General features: G+C 41.0%; 1 protein-coding gene across 2 annotated transcripts in view; it reads left to right on the top strand.

The window, feature by feature from the left end:
* Positions 1 to 18,340, top strand: part of LOC109427861 (discoidin domain-containing receptor 2) — a 961,146-nt gene that overhangs the window by 708,807 nt on the left and 233,999 nt on the right. For both annotated transcript variants that reach the window (XM_062851500.1, XM_062851499.1), the window contains exon 6: positions 11,921 to 12,100. In XM_062851500.1, coding sequence (XP_062707484.1) covers positions 11,921 to 12,100 — 180 coding nt within the window. The remainder of the gene's footprint in view (positions 1 to 11,920; positions 12,101 to 18,340) is intronic.

Genomic DNA, 18,340 nt, shown 5'->3' with positions numbered 1-18,340 from the left:
ATCGCTTTTATTCAATGCAACTCGATTCTCCTCCAGCAAAGACTGTTGGCATTGCCGTCATTGTCATCATGATCCTTGTGGCGGCAGAGGCATCGACTGGAGAACAGCTGTCGGTGTAATAAAGTCGACTGGTTTTCAGAACGAGAAGAAAGCATTATGCAGTCAGTGGATTGTTTTATCGCTCTAGAAACGCAGACGAAGAGCGGAGAAAGTTCTTAAGATGCATGAAATCGATTTGCAGACTAAGTTGATTGTTATCTGAAACTGGTTCATGCATTTGGGGTGAACAAAGTGTCGATTACAAGGAGCTGATTGCTGAATTTACCATGAGGAAGCGTAATCAAATCATCGTAATGTACTTCAATGGAGAGTCGTTTTCGGTGGTTTGATGAAAATTGAGCTTACGGCTTGAGTATTCCGTTGATTGCACAAAGCATCTTTGGTATTGAGAACTTTATTTCCACGGAAACCTGATTGATGTTCCTTCGATTTGTATTAATGATTTCACCTCAATAGATCCCGTATTTAGTGTCAGGGAAAATTTAAAATGAGTCACTTTTTCGTTGATTTATTCTTATTTGACTTAAAACTTTCAAATATGCATTAGAAGTGGCACAAATCATAAGCGTAGAGTTGAAATGGTTTGAAATCTGCCAAGCCTATTGAGTGACTTAGAACATGACCCCCATAATTGGAAGCCATCTCCAGGAAACAAGTGAGTCTGACCTGCCATTCATCGGAATAGTTCCCGTTGATTTCCAAAGCTAATTGAAAAAGCTTGTTGCAGGTATCACGCCACCAGTATGTCCGTCCATCATACAGACATCTGTCCATTTTAGACCAAAGCTCTCTATTCCATTTGACGTCTCCATCTGGCCTTGTACATGGTGCAGAGCCAGCAGGATGGAATTGACCAACCCCTGTTGGCGAGGACAAACGGCCAGCGTCAATGACGCAAAAGGAAATCCATTCTCGCTTTCAATTGCCCACCAACCACATTTAAACTTCAGCTATCGCCAGTTTTGAACGAACCTGTGCGTGCTGGTTGTTCGGTGTCACCGCAGATACAGCTTTTCAGAATCATATGCTCGATTAATTTTTTATGTTCTTCCATCTCTTGTATCTTCCATCTCTTGTATCTTCCATCTCTTGTATCTTCTATCTCTTGTATCTTCCATCTCTTGTATCTTCTATTTCTTGTATCTTCCATCTCTTGTATCTTCCATCTCTTGTATCTTCCATCTCTTGTATCTTCTATCTCTTGTATCTTCCATCTCTTGTATCTTCCATCTCTTCTATCTTCTATCTTCTATCTTCATACATCTCGGGAACCACGTTTTACATACTTTCCTTCCGAAGAAAGAATTCAAATTTCCAGAATTTTTCCGGGAATGGGATTTGATCCCAGGTCCTCGGCGTGATAGTCACGTGATTTAACCATGACAGCAGGTCCGCCTAACAACATGCATAAATCCTGAAATGTGATCACATCACTACAAAAAGCAGTATAGAACATACACTGTCATCAACTGGAACTGTCAGCTGCTGATGTCCTCTGGTCCTGAACTGTCGTCGTAACCGCCGCCCGCCTCGCGACGAAAAACGATTTTTCCTGACAAGTTTGCGGTAGGAATCGATTCAATTAAGCCGCCCACTACTACTATACTGTAGGTACTGACCGATGGCGGCGACGGCGTTTGCGGCAGGCAGCGAACACTCGACTCGACAAAATTGGTTCAATATTCGCCTTTTGCGGTGGTACATCCGCAATAACTACTGCACCGACCGCTGTGTGGACAGCGCGAGAACGCGACCTACCACCCACTGAACTGCTGGAGGTAGCATTGAGTTTTACTACGACGGCGATGACGACGTCGGCGTCGATTGTATAGAAGCAAATTGAGGCAGTTACAGCAGCAGCAGCGACAGCACCAACCAACGGTGAATTAAAATTTCAAAAGAGCCGAGGCAAATTGAGCAATTTTCATTTCGCCATATTTTCAATCCATTTTGGGTAAACAGGTATAATATGCCCCCCCCTAAGCAGAAATGGCAATATATCTGAAACTGGTGGCTTATTCCATCTATTGTTCACTGCAAATCGTTGTTACTAAAGTTAATGATGTGTTGCGTGCGGACTTTACCTTTGGAGAGGTGTCTATGGAAGCTTTGAAACGTTTTTCGAAAACGTTCCAAAATTTGCCTTTTCAAAACAAACGGGGCAATACGCCCCATCAAAAGAAAAACGTCCAGCCCCGTGATAAAACTGTCCCAGGGGATAATTTCACCACATGCATATCCTAGGAGAGTCTTTCAACAAGTGATTAACTGCATAAAAGTTGCAAAGTAACACAAGCAAACAGAACTAGCTTCGTTTACAATGAAGTCAGCTTACAAGAGGTAAAATATTACGCCAAAAGCCTCGATTTCAGACTTTTTGATATTTTTATTGCTTTTCTGTACCAATCCTTTAACGGACCAGCTTGATGGCAATAATTCTTCAATATTTGAGATTTCTAATCGATCACGCATGCGAAAAGCGCTTGAATCGCTAGAAAATGGAGTGGGGCGTTTTGCCCCGGTGGGGCGCATTATACCCTTTTACCCTTCATCTTTTTGCTTCATGACTATTCAAACTTTTCCAATCGGTTGGCCGGTGGCCTGGTCGCTGAGCTGAGAAGTGGGGATTAAATTCCGCATTGAAAAAGTTGAATACCCACTGACTGCTGCCCGCGCACCCTCATTGAAGGTGCGATATATTGGGAAAGTTGCGAAGTGTCGAATTTGGGGATTGAGCGATATTTTTGATCATTCAAGTTGGCTGGGAAAAAATAAGAGAATTCTTTGTTTGATGGTTTTAGGCTACCAGGCAAGCCACTTCATTCAGAAAGATTTGTTTTAATACTAATTGATGCTTGTGGAAGTACTTTTCAGTCTTTTCTCTATTCCATTCTGTGGTACAGGTATCAGGTATCAGTAGGTCGGCTTCAGAGGCACGATCTCCTCCATGAATCGCCATGAACATGAGCCTATTCATCATTTACCTGAGGGAGAATTGAAGGAAAAAAGGATGGGACAAGGAAAAGGGTAGGTTAGGAAATAGGATCGCCATACAAGCATATGCGTACCACAATAATGGGTTCAAACAGCGCCCTGAAAAGGACACGGTGATGACGCATAAAGCGTAAAGAGAGCCTATAACTCGTTACCACAACCAACGGGTCAAGAACAACAGAACATCCTGAAGATTCAGGTTTTTGAAGTCAGTTTCACTTATTAAGTGTTTACCGAGTACTCGGAACCGCGTTGCGCAAAAACTGGATAGTTGCATATCAAATGACACGAAGTTCCATAATCGGATTCACATCTATCACATGAAAATGAATCAGCTTTCAGAATATTCGCCATATGATAGCTGAGTCGGCAGTGGCCAGTCAATGCTTTTTTCAGCATGCTGCAATTCTACTAAGTCAAATTTGTTAAACACTTCGCCACCCCTGGCGACGGCTTAGTACAATACAATTTTGTTTGACGACATGACACCAAACTATTCCAGTATTGTTTGTGTTGAGTTGCAGCCCAGATGTCAATCTGAAGCTTTACCCAACACTTCGGAACCGGAATAGCTGGATTAGGGCCAATAAGGTCATAATGCCTCAGTGCCAGCAAACTCATCCGCCAATTCATTTCCAGCGATGGAAGAATGCTCAGGTACCCATACAAGGTGAAGAACGTTTGCTGAATTCAACTCCTCAATTTGAGTTCGACAAACGATTACAATCTTCGACCTGGAGTTGGCCGAAGCAAGTGCTTTAATAGCAGCCTGGCTATCTGAACAGAAGTATATTACTTTGTCCATTACGCGCTGCTGAAGTGCTGATTGCACTCCGCACTTTAAGAGCAAAGATTTCGGCCTGAAAAACGGTGCAGTGTTTACCAAGTGAGTAAGACAGGCACAGCCTTAGCTCACGAGAATAAACACCAGCACCTGCTCGATCTTCGAGAAGGAAGCCATCAGTGTAACATACGATGCCGTCTGGAATACTTCTTTCCAGATATCCAGATGTCCAGATGTTCCCTTCCCGGGAAGGGAATTTCGTGGAAAATGTCATATATGGGAAATTGTAAGATTACTTGGAGCAAGGACAATTTTGTCCCAATTCACCAAAAGTGAAAACAACGAGGTGTGTGTTGAACTGCGGTTCACAGGAGTTTCCTCTAGTAAACTGAGTATCCGTAGACGGTATGTGCAAGAAAGTGCTTCTTGTTTGAGATGAATGTGTAGTGGAGCAACGTCAAAGAGAACTTCGAACGCTACCGTGGGAGTTGAAGAGAACGCTCCAGACATCGCCATTAAGCACATCCTTTGCAGATGGCATAACTTTGATTGGATCGTTCTCATTTCGCCCTTTTGCCACCATACAAGACATCCATAGGCCAATATTGGCCGAACAACACCATTTGATCCAACATCCATTTGATATACTTGGGTTTAAGACCCCAAGTTGTACCAAAAGCTCGCCGGCATTGCCCGAAGGCCATACAAGCTTACTTGATTCTGAACTCAATGTGAGGTGTCCAGGAAAGCTTGGAATCAAGAATGACTCCAACGTACTTTACCTGTTCAGTCACATCGATTTCAGAATCAAAGAGACGCAAAGGTCGAACGCCATTACGGTTTCGCCTTTCCGTGAAAAAAATAATAGATGTTTTAATCGGATTTACCGAAAGGCCATATTGGCGACAACAACCCTCAACTACCTGAAGGGCGCTTTGCATCAGGTCGAAAAGGGTGGTGATACACATACCAACCAACAATGCTAGGTAGTCGTCGGCAAAACCATAAGTAGGAAAACCGCTATTATTGAGTTGCCTCAATAGCGTATCTGGTCCGAGATTCCACAAAAGCGGTGCCAAGACTCCCCCTTGGGGGCATCCACAAACACTCAATTTCCTAATCCCTGCTAGACGCAATGTCGAGAAGAGATATCAGTTTTTAAACATTTGATGAATCCAATTGGAAATCATTGGAGATATACCATGACTCCGTGCGGCTTCCAATATGGCATCGAAAGGCACATTGTCCAAGGCACCCTCGATATCTAAGAAAACACCCAAACAAGATTGCTTTTGATCGAATGCTTTCTCGATATCGTAAACAACCTTGTGTAAAAGAGTCACAGTGGACTTACCAGATTGGTGGGCATATTGATTCACATGAAGAGGCACATTGTCCAGATGAACATCACGGATGTGATGATCGACAATGCGTTCTAAGCATTTCAGAAGAAAAGAGGTCATACTGATAGGTCTGAAACTCTTTCCTTCCTCTTACGACGCACGACCCACTTTCGGAATAAACTTCACAGTAATATCCCGCCATGATTTGGGAATATACCCTGTAGCAAAACTGCAAACAAGTATTTTTTTTTTTTTCAGAACATCACAAGTAGCACCTGCAACTATAATGGAAATGATGATCGTTGCAAACATGTTGCAACTGAGTTTTCATGAAACAAACAAAATTAAAACCTATTAAAATCCTGTTGGTAATGCCAAACTGAGGTATAACATCATTATAACAACTAGCAAAATGAAAACAAACGTCATCATTAGTCGAAACTTGCGAAACCAATTTGTAACTGAAGTATAATATTATTGTTTCAACGAATCTTAGTTACAACCGTTTACAAACCAAATCAACTAAAACATTGATTCTGATTGTTATAAACATGTTGCACCTGGAACTTATTTAGAACATAACGAAAAATTTTGACAGGAGTGGTAGAAGTTCCAAAATGTGCGGCAAAATGTTTTTGTGATCGTGAAAAATATAAAATGCACCATAAAAAACCAAAATGATTCAAAAATTATGAAAATGATGTACAAACAAAATGTAATTTTTTCTTCATAAATTTATCGACATATTATAAATTTTATAAAGTTAAAGTGGTAAAATAGAAATAAAATCTGATTGGAAGTGTAAAAATGACTCAATAAAAAAGCCTCATTTTCGCAGTACTGAACGACTGGTACCTACCACTGGGAATATATGGGGGTTTGAGAAATCTAACGTAACGTACAAAAACATTAGGAGTTTCCCACGACAAATTTTACAACGGGTTTACATTTTTTACAAAAAAAAAAAAACGTGAAATTTTCCTTACGTAATAAATGGGCAGCTTCTTGTCGACGTAAATGGGAAGTACACGTCCAAGTGCCTGCTTTTTTGGTTACTTATGTTCTACATGGAAAATTTAAACTATTTTGTATTGGGTCGATTTTACTCTAAAATGAGTATATCAATTTTTTTAGGTTGTTTTTCCTCTCTCCCCCACCGATGTTGTCGTAAATAAACGAAGATGTGTTTATCCAACGGGGGCCCTTGAGGCCAATAAGCCAAATTTGGGTTGAATGAAGGGGGTCTTGGGTTGAATTTACCTACTCTTGAGTAAATTTTTAGCTAGAGGTAAAGGCAATTTACCAGCATAAGTTTAATCGATCCACGCAAATGTTTAAATTTTCACTCGCAAAATGATAGGTAGACTGAGGCGCGTTGATAATACGGAACCAAAATGCGTGACTTACCGATAAATCTGGAGCGGCACACAAATTGACGTTCTTTGTCAGACTTTTTTGCGGTATATTTGTGCACATAATTATTGATCACTTGAACGAAACTTTGGATGCATAGTCACTGGCAGTGACGAATGTGGTGACTAGCTGACTAGTTGTCGAACCGGTCACAGTTTGCATCTTGATTATAATTCGATTGCGTATTAAAACCGTTTATATCACGAATGGATGATTTATATTGGCTCCACCTCTTGCGCTTTTTTGGTTGTAATTTAGTCGTTAATATGACGATTGGTTCAAATGGCATAACTTTCAATATAGTTGTATACAAATTACAGCAACTTATTAATGTCCAAGTGTGTTGCTTGGGATGTTGGGATGTTGAAATGATCAAATCCCTTCTGAAGCAAAATAGGATAAATCCCATCTGCCCCAGGAGATTTGAAAGGAGCAAAGCTTTTATGTGCCCACTCAATCGGTTCTATAGTTACAATACTCCGAGCCGAGGCCAGGGAATCATAACTACAATAAAAGACATCAGGCTCATCCGAAGATGTGATATCCACACATTCTGGAGTGTGTGTGCTGAATATGCATTCCAAAACTTCCTCATCAGAAGAAGTCAGATCGCCATTTGGCAAACGAAGTTCGTTCACTCGGAAATCCTTAGATTTCGCAAGGATTTTATTTAACCGATCGACTTCACTCAAACTGGAAACATTTGTACAAAGGTTTTTCCAGCCGCATCCTTTAGCAGACCTGAGAGCTTTCCCATAGGCCTTGCGAGCCGATCTGAAAGCCTTCGAACCAGCCGAATGTCGTCTGTTCCAACTCTTTCTACACTGTTTCCTAAGTTTCGCCAAATCAGAGTTCCACCAAGGGGTTCCTCTTGTGATCTTCACAGACCGTAGGTAGAGGACATGCTTATTCAAAAGCTTCCATGATGAAGGTCGTTGTATCAACGGCATCATCTAAATCACTTGAAGTGTCAATGGGTGGTGAGTATCCATGAAATTCGGCCGCAACCAAATCAGTAAAAAGATCCCAGTTTGTTGACCGGGGATTTCTGAAACGCAATGTTTGCGAAGTAACATTTAAATGTTCAAAAAAGATGTAGCGATGGTCAGATCAAGATTCTTCATCTGACACATGCCAATTGGTCAGCTCGTGACTAATTCTACTAGAGCAAAGCGTTATGTCTAACACTTCCTCTCTAGCAGATACCATGAAACTTGGGCGCTTGATTATGTTAAGTTATCTAAGATCTGTACTACTTAGGGGCGATTTCTTCACCCTGGCTTAAGCGTTAAGCCAGGTTTAACTGTATGGGTAAGCCTGGCTTACCGGTTAAGCCGAGGTGAAGAAATCGGCCCTTAAGTTTTCCATCAAACTGGAGCCTCTCAAGTTAATGTCTGAGCTACCCCAGATAATATGGTGAGCATATGCATCACTGCCAACAATTAGCGGTGGCCTTTTGAAGTGCAGTATGTGATGACTTGTTTGAACGCATCCGTAGGGGATGGTTCATCATGCGGTAAATACTCCGAACAATACAGGAAATAAATTGAGATTTCCAGCAGAAACATCAATTGTGACAGCACATATATTTATTTGAAAGTCATTCATCTAAAAACAAGTATTAGTCTTAATGAATCCTAAATATTATTTCTAAAACTTACATCTCTGATGTTTAGTTCAGAGATAAGTGTAGCAACGATTACGTTGTTAACAAGCACCCAGGCTCGAGGTATGACACGCGAGTTTGCCATTTCATTTTTACTGAAAGTAGCAAACATCGGATTCACAAGGTTTCCTAGACAGAAATTCCCCTTACGAAAGTAAGGTTCTTGGACTAACGCCACTTGGACTGTAACATTTTGCATAAGTCTGCTCAAGATTGATCGTTGCTGTTCTTTTGTGCTGAAGATTGATCTGAGCTATCCTAACCGTAGCCACTACCCAAACTAGGCAAGAATAAACTCTTAGCAATCACAGCAAAAAAAAAAGAACAGCAACAATAAAGCCACACACACATCCTGAAGCTAGAGCGTATCCAGTATTGTTGTTTTCGGATCGCGTTAGGCTGCATGAACTCGACGCACACAATGACTTTGGAGATACTAGCAGCAGTACTCCCTTTATCAGATCGTTTCGTGGAATTGTCGTTAAGGTTTCTCATCCGCTGTGAGGTGCAAAATCCATTGGTAATTGAAAATTTTGAAAAGCTGATCGAACGATTTCATCAAACAAAGTTTATGACAGTGTACTACTCGTACATGACTCTGGAGGTTAACCCTTCTTCGAATTTTCTCAACCGTGATTGCTTCCAAAACTTCTCCAATTCCACTATAGTTTTTGATCTGTCCATGTTGCAAGAAATCCGTGGAATTCCAGATCCGCTCCGATCGGAGCACATTCCAAAAATTTTTGCCAGCAAGTTTGGTCAAGTCAGTTGCGACAAAAGGTTTTTCACTGACGGGTCAAAAACAAATGGATTTGGTGTATTTAATGAGCTTCATAGTGGCGCCCATAAACTTCAAAGTCCTTGCTCAGTATTTGTCACAGAATTGGCGGCTATACACTACGCATTAGAGCGAATCGCCTCTCTTCCCTCTGATCAATATTTCATTTTTACGGATAGTCAGGGAATGAAATTATCGATCACGATCGCGATAGTAGAAAACTCTCCCACACGCATTATCGGCGAAAAAAGACGTGCGATAAATTCAGACCCGGGTTTCTCCCGAGAATGTGTTTTCGCTCGTTCCGCTGCGCCGAAAATCGATTATCATCTGCAATGAAAAGTTGGCTGGTTTGCTTTCTGCTCTTTGTTCGCCTTTACGTAGTACCGTCGTCACCGGCTGTAGCTTTTATGTATAAAATTTCTGTCCTCTCTCGAAGAGCTTGTGTGGTCGAGTGGTTATGGTGCGCGCTCATACACATTTTTGTGGAGGGTCTAGGTTCGAATCCCGTTAGCGGCAAATTTTTGTTATTTGCCTTCTGATAATTATCGCGATAACTTTGCAGGCGATAAAGTTGGATAGCGAAAATGAAAAGAGAGATTTCCAGTTTTCGGCTATCTTTGATCTGGGACAAACAGCAACGACCGATAAACATTTCTCACAGGAAAAGTAAAAGCAGAAAAAATCGGTTGCTCGAAAAACGCCGTTTTTCGTCTCAATTTGCTGATAATTTCATTCCCTGCGGATAGTCTCAGCTCAATTGAGGTTATTCGCTCAATGAGGCCGGTGAAGCACTCCCCGTATTTCCTGAGCGAAATTCGATCAACTTTGAGTGCTTTATCGTATCAGGCATATAATATCACCTTGGTTTGGGTCCCTTCGCATTGCTCGATCCCGGGTAATGAGAAAGCGGATTCGCTCGCCAAGGTGGGCGCTATGGAAGGCGATATTTATGACCGGCATATCGCCTTTAATGATTTTTTTCGATTGCTCGTCAGCATGCCTTAGTCAGTTGGCAACAAATATGGAATGCAGAGGAAATGGGCAGGTGGTTACATTCAATTCCCACAGGTATCGAAGACGGCGTGGTTCAAGGGGTTGGAAATGGGTCGAGATTTTATCAGGATTATGTGTCGACTTATGTCCAATCACTACTCTTTGGGCTCGCACTTCTATCGAATAGGGCTCACAGATAGCAATCGCTGTAGCTGTGGTGTAGGCTATCATGATATCAACCTTGTTGTGTGGGAATGCCCCGAATACGGTATTGCCAGATCCGATTTATGTGCATCCCTCAGGGCCCGAGGGAAACCAGAAAAGGAAGACATTAGAGATGTGTTGGGTAAACTAGATCTTGAGTACATGAAGCTTGTGTACGACTTCTTGAAGCAAGCTGAAGTCGTCGTTTGATATCCCCGTCTTGTTGTTCCACTTGTCCACCTTGTCTTTGTTTGATATCCCAGTCTTGTTGCTCCGCCTGTCCACCTCGTGTCCCTTCGAAAATCGTCTGTTTGTATCGTTACAGGTTGTTTGTCCACTCTACAGTTGACCAGCTGTAATTCGCCATACCATGCTGTAATGTGTCAACGAAAAGATCCCATCACCCTATCCTTTCCTCAAATATTTTTGTTCCCTCTAACCTCGACCAAACCGCGAGTTTTTCGGTTCCCCAAAACTAACATAGTTTTCATAGTCAAAACATGAAATTGTAAACAATTTTAACTGAATTCGGCTCCGTTATGCTTGGTGGCGCATGAGCCTAAAATAAACGATTAAGTAAAAACAACAATAAAGCCAGATCGGTATCGATTTGAGTGCACAGAATACACTGTGTAAAACGCATAATGCAAAACCATATAGGTGAAAATTTAAACTAATTAATAACATGTTCATAATCCCGCCCTTATTCAGCCTCAAGTATGAGATTTAAGAAAGGCAGCTGATTGTCTTGGAGAAACACAAGGTCCACCGCGCTATTGCTCCGGTTAGCACAGTAAGGGCAAATACTGTGGAGGGTGCCCTGCCCGAGCAGAAGAAAATATCAAGTGAATAACATATCAAGGTATTTATCTTGAATACTATCATACCTTGATATGCCCTTCATTAGGTGGTAATAAGAGGCAAAATAACAAGAATAAATATCAAAATTTAGTATAAATAACACCTAGAAAATAACAAGTCTTGTTATTTCAATAATAAATGCATACCTAAAATTTCAAGTGCTGTATTTGTTATTCCAAAATTATTGAATAACAAATTAATAACATTTCTTGTTATTGAATGTTTCATTTGTTCGATGACTTCATGATGTAATAGCAAATCTTGATTTTCGATTATTTTCACTGCTAAACCAACAAATACTACATCAATATCAAACTCTGCTCAAATACCTCCAACTGTTATTGTGATGTTCTCATAACATTTCATAGAATAACGCAGCAATAACAATGTTAGGTATTAGAGCACATGTTGCTCTTTGCATGGTATTTGTAAGGTATGCACTTCTGCTCGGGTGGTACTCCACAGGCTCCGTTTGCGATTAGGTTTTTATAATATAGGCACGGTAAGCGTAAAGCCGCATAACACCTTGAATTAGGGGTCACCTGATTAGTGGACTCCTACCACTGGAACAGGCGGTCCGTAGTGCTATTCTTAGCCAGTTGAACCAACCGCTACCGACACTACACAGCTATCTAGGGTGATCGGGAAATGAAGTTAATATTGGTGATCAAATTCATACGGGCCCGAAAAGCATACATTTTTATGTATTGAATTGAAAAGTTTGTGAACAATAAAATGGATTCTCATATCGCCATGAATAGAAGCATCACTAGTAACTCACGCCTAACTCCCTAATTTCTCTCAACCCATTCTCATTACAGAGGGATTACTCTCCTACAGCATACCGAAGGGTGTGATCCGTGGCATGGAGGTTGACCTCTCGGATCGTATCTACGACGGCGAGGAGGAAGGCGACCGGCTCGTCGGGGGCCTCGGTCAGCTGGTGGACGGGCAGAAGGGAGCCGATAACTTTCGCACCGACATCCACGGTTTCGGCAAGGGTAAGTGCAACGTATTTAAATACCCAAGGTAAGAGATTCCCGCAAATGTCAAAAATGAGACTCACCAACACATCTGCGTTAGTTATGAAAAGTTGGTGTTTTTACACTAAAATGTCATTATTTCAGCAATGTTTGTGAAGTTTTAGTAGTTTAGATGTTTCTAAATGCTGAAAAAATATGTTTAGAACCAATTAAAAAAAAATTGTTACCAATTTTCAAATGGCGATATTTCCTGTTTTATTGCATGGAAGTCACTTTTAATCCAGTGAGATGCAATTAAATAATAGCTTCTATGATTGGAGTGCTTAAATTCTTAAGAAAGTTTGCTAAATAGTGATGCGCCCATACAAATCAGCGCAAACTTCATAACTATTTTTTGCTTTTTTCCTTTTCTCACTAATCCGCGAATATTAGCGGGAATCTCTTACCTTGGTATTTAGATACTTTGGGGTAAGTGTTCTAATTCTATACGAGCCAGAGGTGGGGACGGTAACAGGAATGGAAGAAAAGCTGCTCCATTTTTCACGACGGCGGCTTGGCGATCCCGGCAAATGGTGTTATAAATTGAAGGATTTATCATGCGGTGGCAGCGTCGAAAGTGCCGAAAGGGATAAATTGTTCGATGGTTTCTTTTTTTTTCTTGGAGAAGGTGGTTAGGTATCGATTGTGCTGTGGTGGATTTCGTACGTAGGATGTGCCATAATCTGATGGAAAAGGGTACAGTGGAGAGAAATCATTTATATCCATCGACAGCTAATGAGGTCCTTTGGCTTGGAGTCTTACCGAACCCCTTCTCAAATTTAATGGGGACGGACGAGTTAATATGAAAAAATGAAAATACTCCCTGTGGTTGACAGGATCAGGCGTTTTTCCTAATGTTGACCTACCATAAAAGGTTTCACTGCGATAGTTGCATGCATTCCAAACTGGAACAGGCAACCCACATGTATCGACAATTTTTCTCGAACTGCTCATTCGAAAGCACAAACCACACATTGCACCAGGAATGAAACGTTAACCATTTTCTCAAACAGAAGATCAATGGAAATGGCAAGAGCAGACAAATATGTTCATTTGCCACACAATAACTCAATCCTTGCTCCTTGGTGCAAAGTTTCGCCCACACCCACCGACAAACGAGGCCGGCCCAACGAGCAAAACAATTTTCCTCCTCGTTTTGTTTCTTATGTTGATTGCTTCGCAAGTGAAAAACACTCCTTTCTCTGGGCTCGTCTCGCCTTACACACGGTGGAACCACCTACCTCTCCCCCTCTCAACCTAATCCTGTTCGGACCGATTAAAGACGCCACATGCAGGCACAATTTGCCATTTACCAAGATTGCTACCTCCATCCTGTCGGGTCCCAGTGCCGAGGCTGGCCGGGTTCAGAACTTGGCTCAAGGAGAGTTTCCACGCCTGAAATTGCTATGTTGTTCCACACAGGCTACAGTCTCGAGTCCTTTCTTGTGTCTTCCCGTGTAGTTGTCGTCTCCGTCGTCGTATATGCACTTCCATGTCTTCTATTTCTCTAAAAGTAACATTATTGCAAAGGAAATTCTCCGGTACAGAAGAAGAACAAGCACTGCTGCTGTTGCTGCTGCTGCTGCAACTGTGAGTTCGAAGCGCTCTGTTGCCATTCCGGAAAGTGCATGTGTTTGAAACGTTGAAATATTTATATTAATTACCCCCGCGCCAACTAGTTGAACTAAATAAATTTTCCCCAGCTTTCATTACCAGAAAATAGTGCAATAATTTGAAGTATTTGTTTAATGATACGAGATAAAACTTTTACGTCTGCCCTAGTCAGCCAGTGCAGTGCAGTGGCAGTGAGCCCCCGACGACGACGGGAGGAATTTGCGGTTATGTTCGCTCTAGAGCCTACACACAACAAAGCTCATTTCCACACTTTGTAGCGCAGCAGCAGCAGCGTATGGAAAATGCAGGAATGCTGCAGCCGCTGTTTAAATTTCGAGTTGCTGAGTGTAGGGCAAAAAAGCTGTTGTAAACTGCCAGAAAGTTAATTTCCCTCACTAGTACACCATATCGTACATATGTACGGGTCTGTGAGCTGAACGAAACGCAACGGAAATTTGTCCGCAGTTATTAACTCTTATTGCACACTTATGTGAGGATGAATTTAGTCAAAATCAGGAATTTGGTTTTCAATTAAAAAAAATGTACAACAATAGAAACTAAAACTAAAAGAGCACATATCAGAGGTGAAACATTTGGGAATCGACAACACGTGAACTATGGAGCATTAACTTCAAACTCAAAGTAATCCTTCCCAAGTAACACACTTGTCACAGAAGAGTCACGGCGGCGCAGGTTTTTGTTGCGCAGAAGTCATAGTGACTTACTTCTAACAAATAAATACAAACTTGCTAGAAGTAAGTCACAATGACTTCTGCGCAACAAAAACCTGCGCCGCCGTGACTCTTCTGTGACAAGTGTGCTACTTGGGTTAACATACAATCTATCACTTTATTCAGTCAACCATACGGCACACGCTATGTCCAGAGGGAAGTACAGTAAGGACCCGATTTTGTCAGCCCCATGTTACGCGAAACTTTTTGCTCTCGTTATCTTACGATCAAGTTTCAATCAATTCGCTCATGTTTATTAGGGTATCGCGCTACTTGGGCGGTGGCTTCTATATTCGTCTGTTTGCCACTATAACTCAGTCAATTTTTAACCAATTGACTTGAAATGTTGTACACGGGTAGATACTATACCTATCTCACCACATTCCAAAAGTTTTGCCAATTGGTTCGAATTTGACTGAGTTATAGTGGAAAACAGACGAATATAGAACCACCGCCCAAGTGGCGCGATTCCCTATCAAACTACAGCTGAAATTCAGAACATAGGGGAATAAAAAGTTTGAAAACCTGTTTATGTTTTTGGGGGAAGCAAAAAATATGTTTCGAAAAGAGGCTGACAAAATCGGGTCACTTATGTATTATGAAAACCGAATGTACCTCAAATGTTATTCCATAGGATCGTAGATTAGGACCTCTAGTTTCAGAATCAGTGCGGTTTAAAATATTTCATCTTGGGTTTTTCGATTTTTTTGATTTTTTTCCTATTTTTCCATACAAATGGCGAAAAAAATCATTTTAAGGTTAATTTCATCCCATATAAAAATGTATGGGGAAAAAACCCAAGATGGATTATTTTAAATCGCACATATTCTGAATCTAGAGGTCCAAAAATATGGTTCTAGCGAATAAACTTTGAGGTACATTCACTTTTCATAATACTTCCCTTTGGACATAGCGTGTGGCAACCATGCACCTATGTAAACTTCTATAAAATAGTTATTTCCCAAACACTTGCCCAAACACTGTGGCAACCGAGTGAATTTTCTGTAACGCAGTGGTATCTTATGTCTCCTGTGAGCAAGTAATTGTATAATAACTTCCTCCTCCTTTCTCTCAACTTTATTCAATCTGGCGTGACAAGCGTCATTCTCGATTAAAATATTCGAAATACCGCCATGACTATTAGTCCCAATAGTTTCCAAGCTGTCATCCGATTGTATGAGTGAGCGTAGATGATCTCATGACATTGGACTAGAAACTATGAGCGGTCAACCAAACTAGAGCTCTTTAGCACCCGATGTTAACTTGTAAAATATTACTCAAAAGATGCCATAAATACGAGTCCAGATTTAAAACGCATCATTCCTCGAAGCTACTTGAGCATGCTGCACTCTCCTAGAAAGAAACAAGTTTTTGGTAAACTAATATGCGTATGAGAACTTTTTGGCTTGTTGGGATAATTCTAGGTCAAAACGGATAAAACCATACACAGTCAGTCTAGCAATAAGTTCAGTTTATCATTTATCAACATCCAGAAGCTTGTGATGATAGATACTTATAACCATCTTTATAGAGGGCGGTAAGGGGGGTAAGAGAAATAAAAGTGTATAAGGGAGGAGAGCATGAGGAATTTTCAATGGGTTTTAGTTGTAGGAATAACGGCGTTGGTTGAGAGTTGGTTTTGAAGGTTATCTGGGGGTTCAAAAGGTCCAATATTTGTGCCAAAATGGAATTATCAGTAGGTTGGCTACTGGAGGTACATTGGCCTCCATTTTAAAAATTTGTGCCATAACATGAAACTAAACAACAAGAGACCAGTTGGGCAGGTTTAATAAAGGGTCGTGGTTTTGAGGAGGTTCAATGGGGGCACAACGAGTTTCAAGGGGATTTCTTGGGCATAAGGAAGATTATTGAGGGGAATCTGTACGAAGGCACAGAGATAACACCACAGCAAATAATATCGTGAAATCCAGACGGTAATTTCTGGCGTTGTATCATTTTTCGAACGTATTTTCATTCGTTTATGTAGTTTTTCACCAATAATCTCACTCACTATGTACACCCTAGTTGGCACCGGAAAAAGATAACAAACCTGTTACAGCAGATACCTAAAATCAGTACCTTATTCATCATCTACATGAATTGGGTGATCTAGGTCATCCAAACTACTCTGGAGTTCATTTACTTAAAATCTAAAACATCTACCATCGTTTGTGTTCACTCTGTTCAAGAAATTTAGCCACGTTGATGTCCATTAGACCTCACAATGCTATGAGCATTTTGATATTGTGGTAGTTGGACATTCCGTGAAATACAAATGGCCTCCAATACACTTTGAAGTTTGGCTTACGATATCTACATACTGTCTCATGCTTTAGTTGTGAAAATTTTTCGTGGAATGTAGTCTATAGTGCTGATGGAACCTCAGTGCACGTCTATAATGCTTTTGCTACATTCATGGGATATTCCAGGCTTTCCAAACTATTCTGGAGTTAGGATTTTCAAGGTCTCCAGGTTCTACTCTTGTTTTTCTTCACTCTATCTGCATAATTCTTTCATGATTGTGTCTGTTGCACCTCATTATATTACGAGAATCTGTATTTGTTGCTAGTTGGGTGTCCACTAGCATACACATGGACCCAATGTATTTTGAAGTATGGGTCGCAATATCTGTAAATCTTAGGATATTTCTATTGTAGCGAATGCTTGCGGAATATAATCTACGCTACTCTTAGAACCTCAGAGTGCAATTCTGATAACGTAGAAACATTCACTTGGTGATCTAGGTCATCCAAACTATTCTGGAATAAAGACCATCATGCTCTACAAGCTCTACTCTTGTATATCTTTATTTTATCGATGTACTTCTTCCACGATTACCTCTGTTGTATCTCATAATTTGTTGAGTATTTGTGTTACTTGTGCATTCACTGACATACGAATGTTCTTTATGTTTCGGAAATTACCTAAGAATTCCTCTAGGCGTTCCTCGGAAATTCCTCCAGGAGTCCTTCAAAAATTAATCGTGATGTTCTCCGAGAATACCTCTACGAGTTCCTTGGGAATGTCTCAGGACTTCCCGTGAAATTATTCAGGAGCTTCCCAGCAGTTTCTCGAAAATTTCATCGAGAGCTATGCTGGAATTCCTTCAGGAGTTCCTCAGGAATTACTTCAAGAACCTTTCGAAAAATCATGCAGGAGTTCCTCGGGAATTCCTCTAAAACTTCCTCAGGAATTCCTCCGAAAATTCCCCGATGATTCCACGGGAGTCTCCCAAGGATTTCTCCAGGTATTCCCTAAAAACTTATCAAGAAAGTTTTCCCAAGAGTTCCTCCGGAAAATTATCCTGGGATTCCTCCAGGAAGTTTTCCAGAAATTTCTCCCGGAATTTTCCTAAGAATTTCTCCAGGGATTCCTCCAGCGGTTTCTCTACAAGTTCTTCCATGAATTCCTTCAAGGATTCCTTCAGGAATACACCCAGGGATTCCTGCATGGATGCCTCGATGGATTCATCCAGGAATTCCTCCAGAGCTCCTTTAGAAATTATTCCTAGGTTTCCTCCAGCAACTAATCAGGATTCAAGGGATTCTTCCAGCAATTCCCCCAGAAATATCTCTCAAACTTCCTTCAGAAGGAATTTCTCCAAGAGTTGATCCAAAAATACCTACAAGACATCTGCCTAGAATTCTTCCAAGAATCCCTCCAGGAATTCCAAAAACTCCTACTGAACCTTCACCAAGAATTTTACCAGAGAACCCTCTAAGATATCTGCCAATAATATCGGCAGGAATTTCGCCAGAAATTCCTCCAGGTATTTTTCAAGAAATTCCTTTAAAAATCCATTTAAAAAATCCTCCAGAAATTCCTTTACGATTACCTCCTAGATTCTTCAGGAAACCTCCAGAAATTCCTCAAG

The sequence above is a fragment of the Aedes albopictus genome, chromosome 2 (assembly GCF_035046485.1).
Source record: "Aedes albopictus strain Foshan chromosome 2, AalbF5, whole genome shotgun sequence".
NCBI classification, from domain to species: domain Eukaryota; kingdom Metazoa; phylum Arthropoda; class Insecta; order Diptera; family Culicidae; genus Aedes; species Aedes albopictus.
This window is presented reverse-complemented; position numbering and strand designations above follow the sequence as displayed.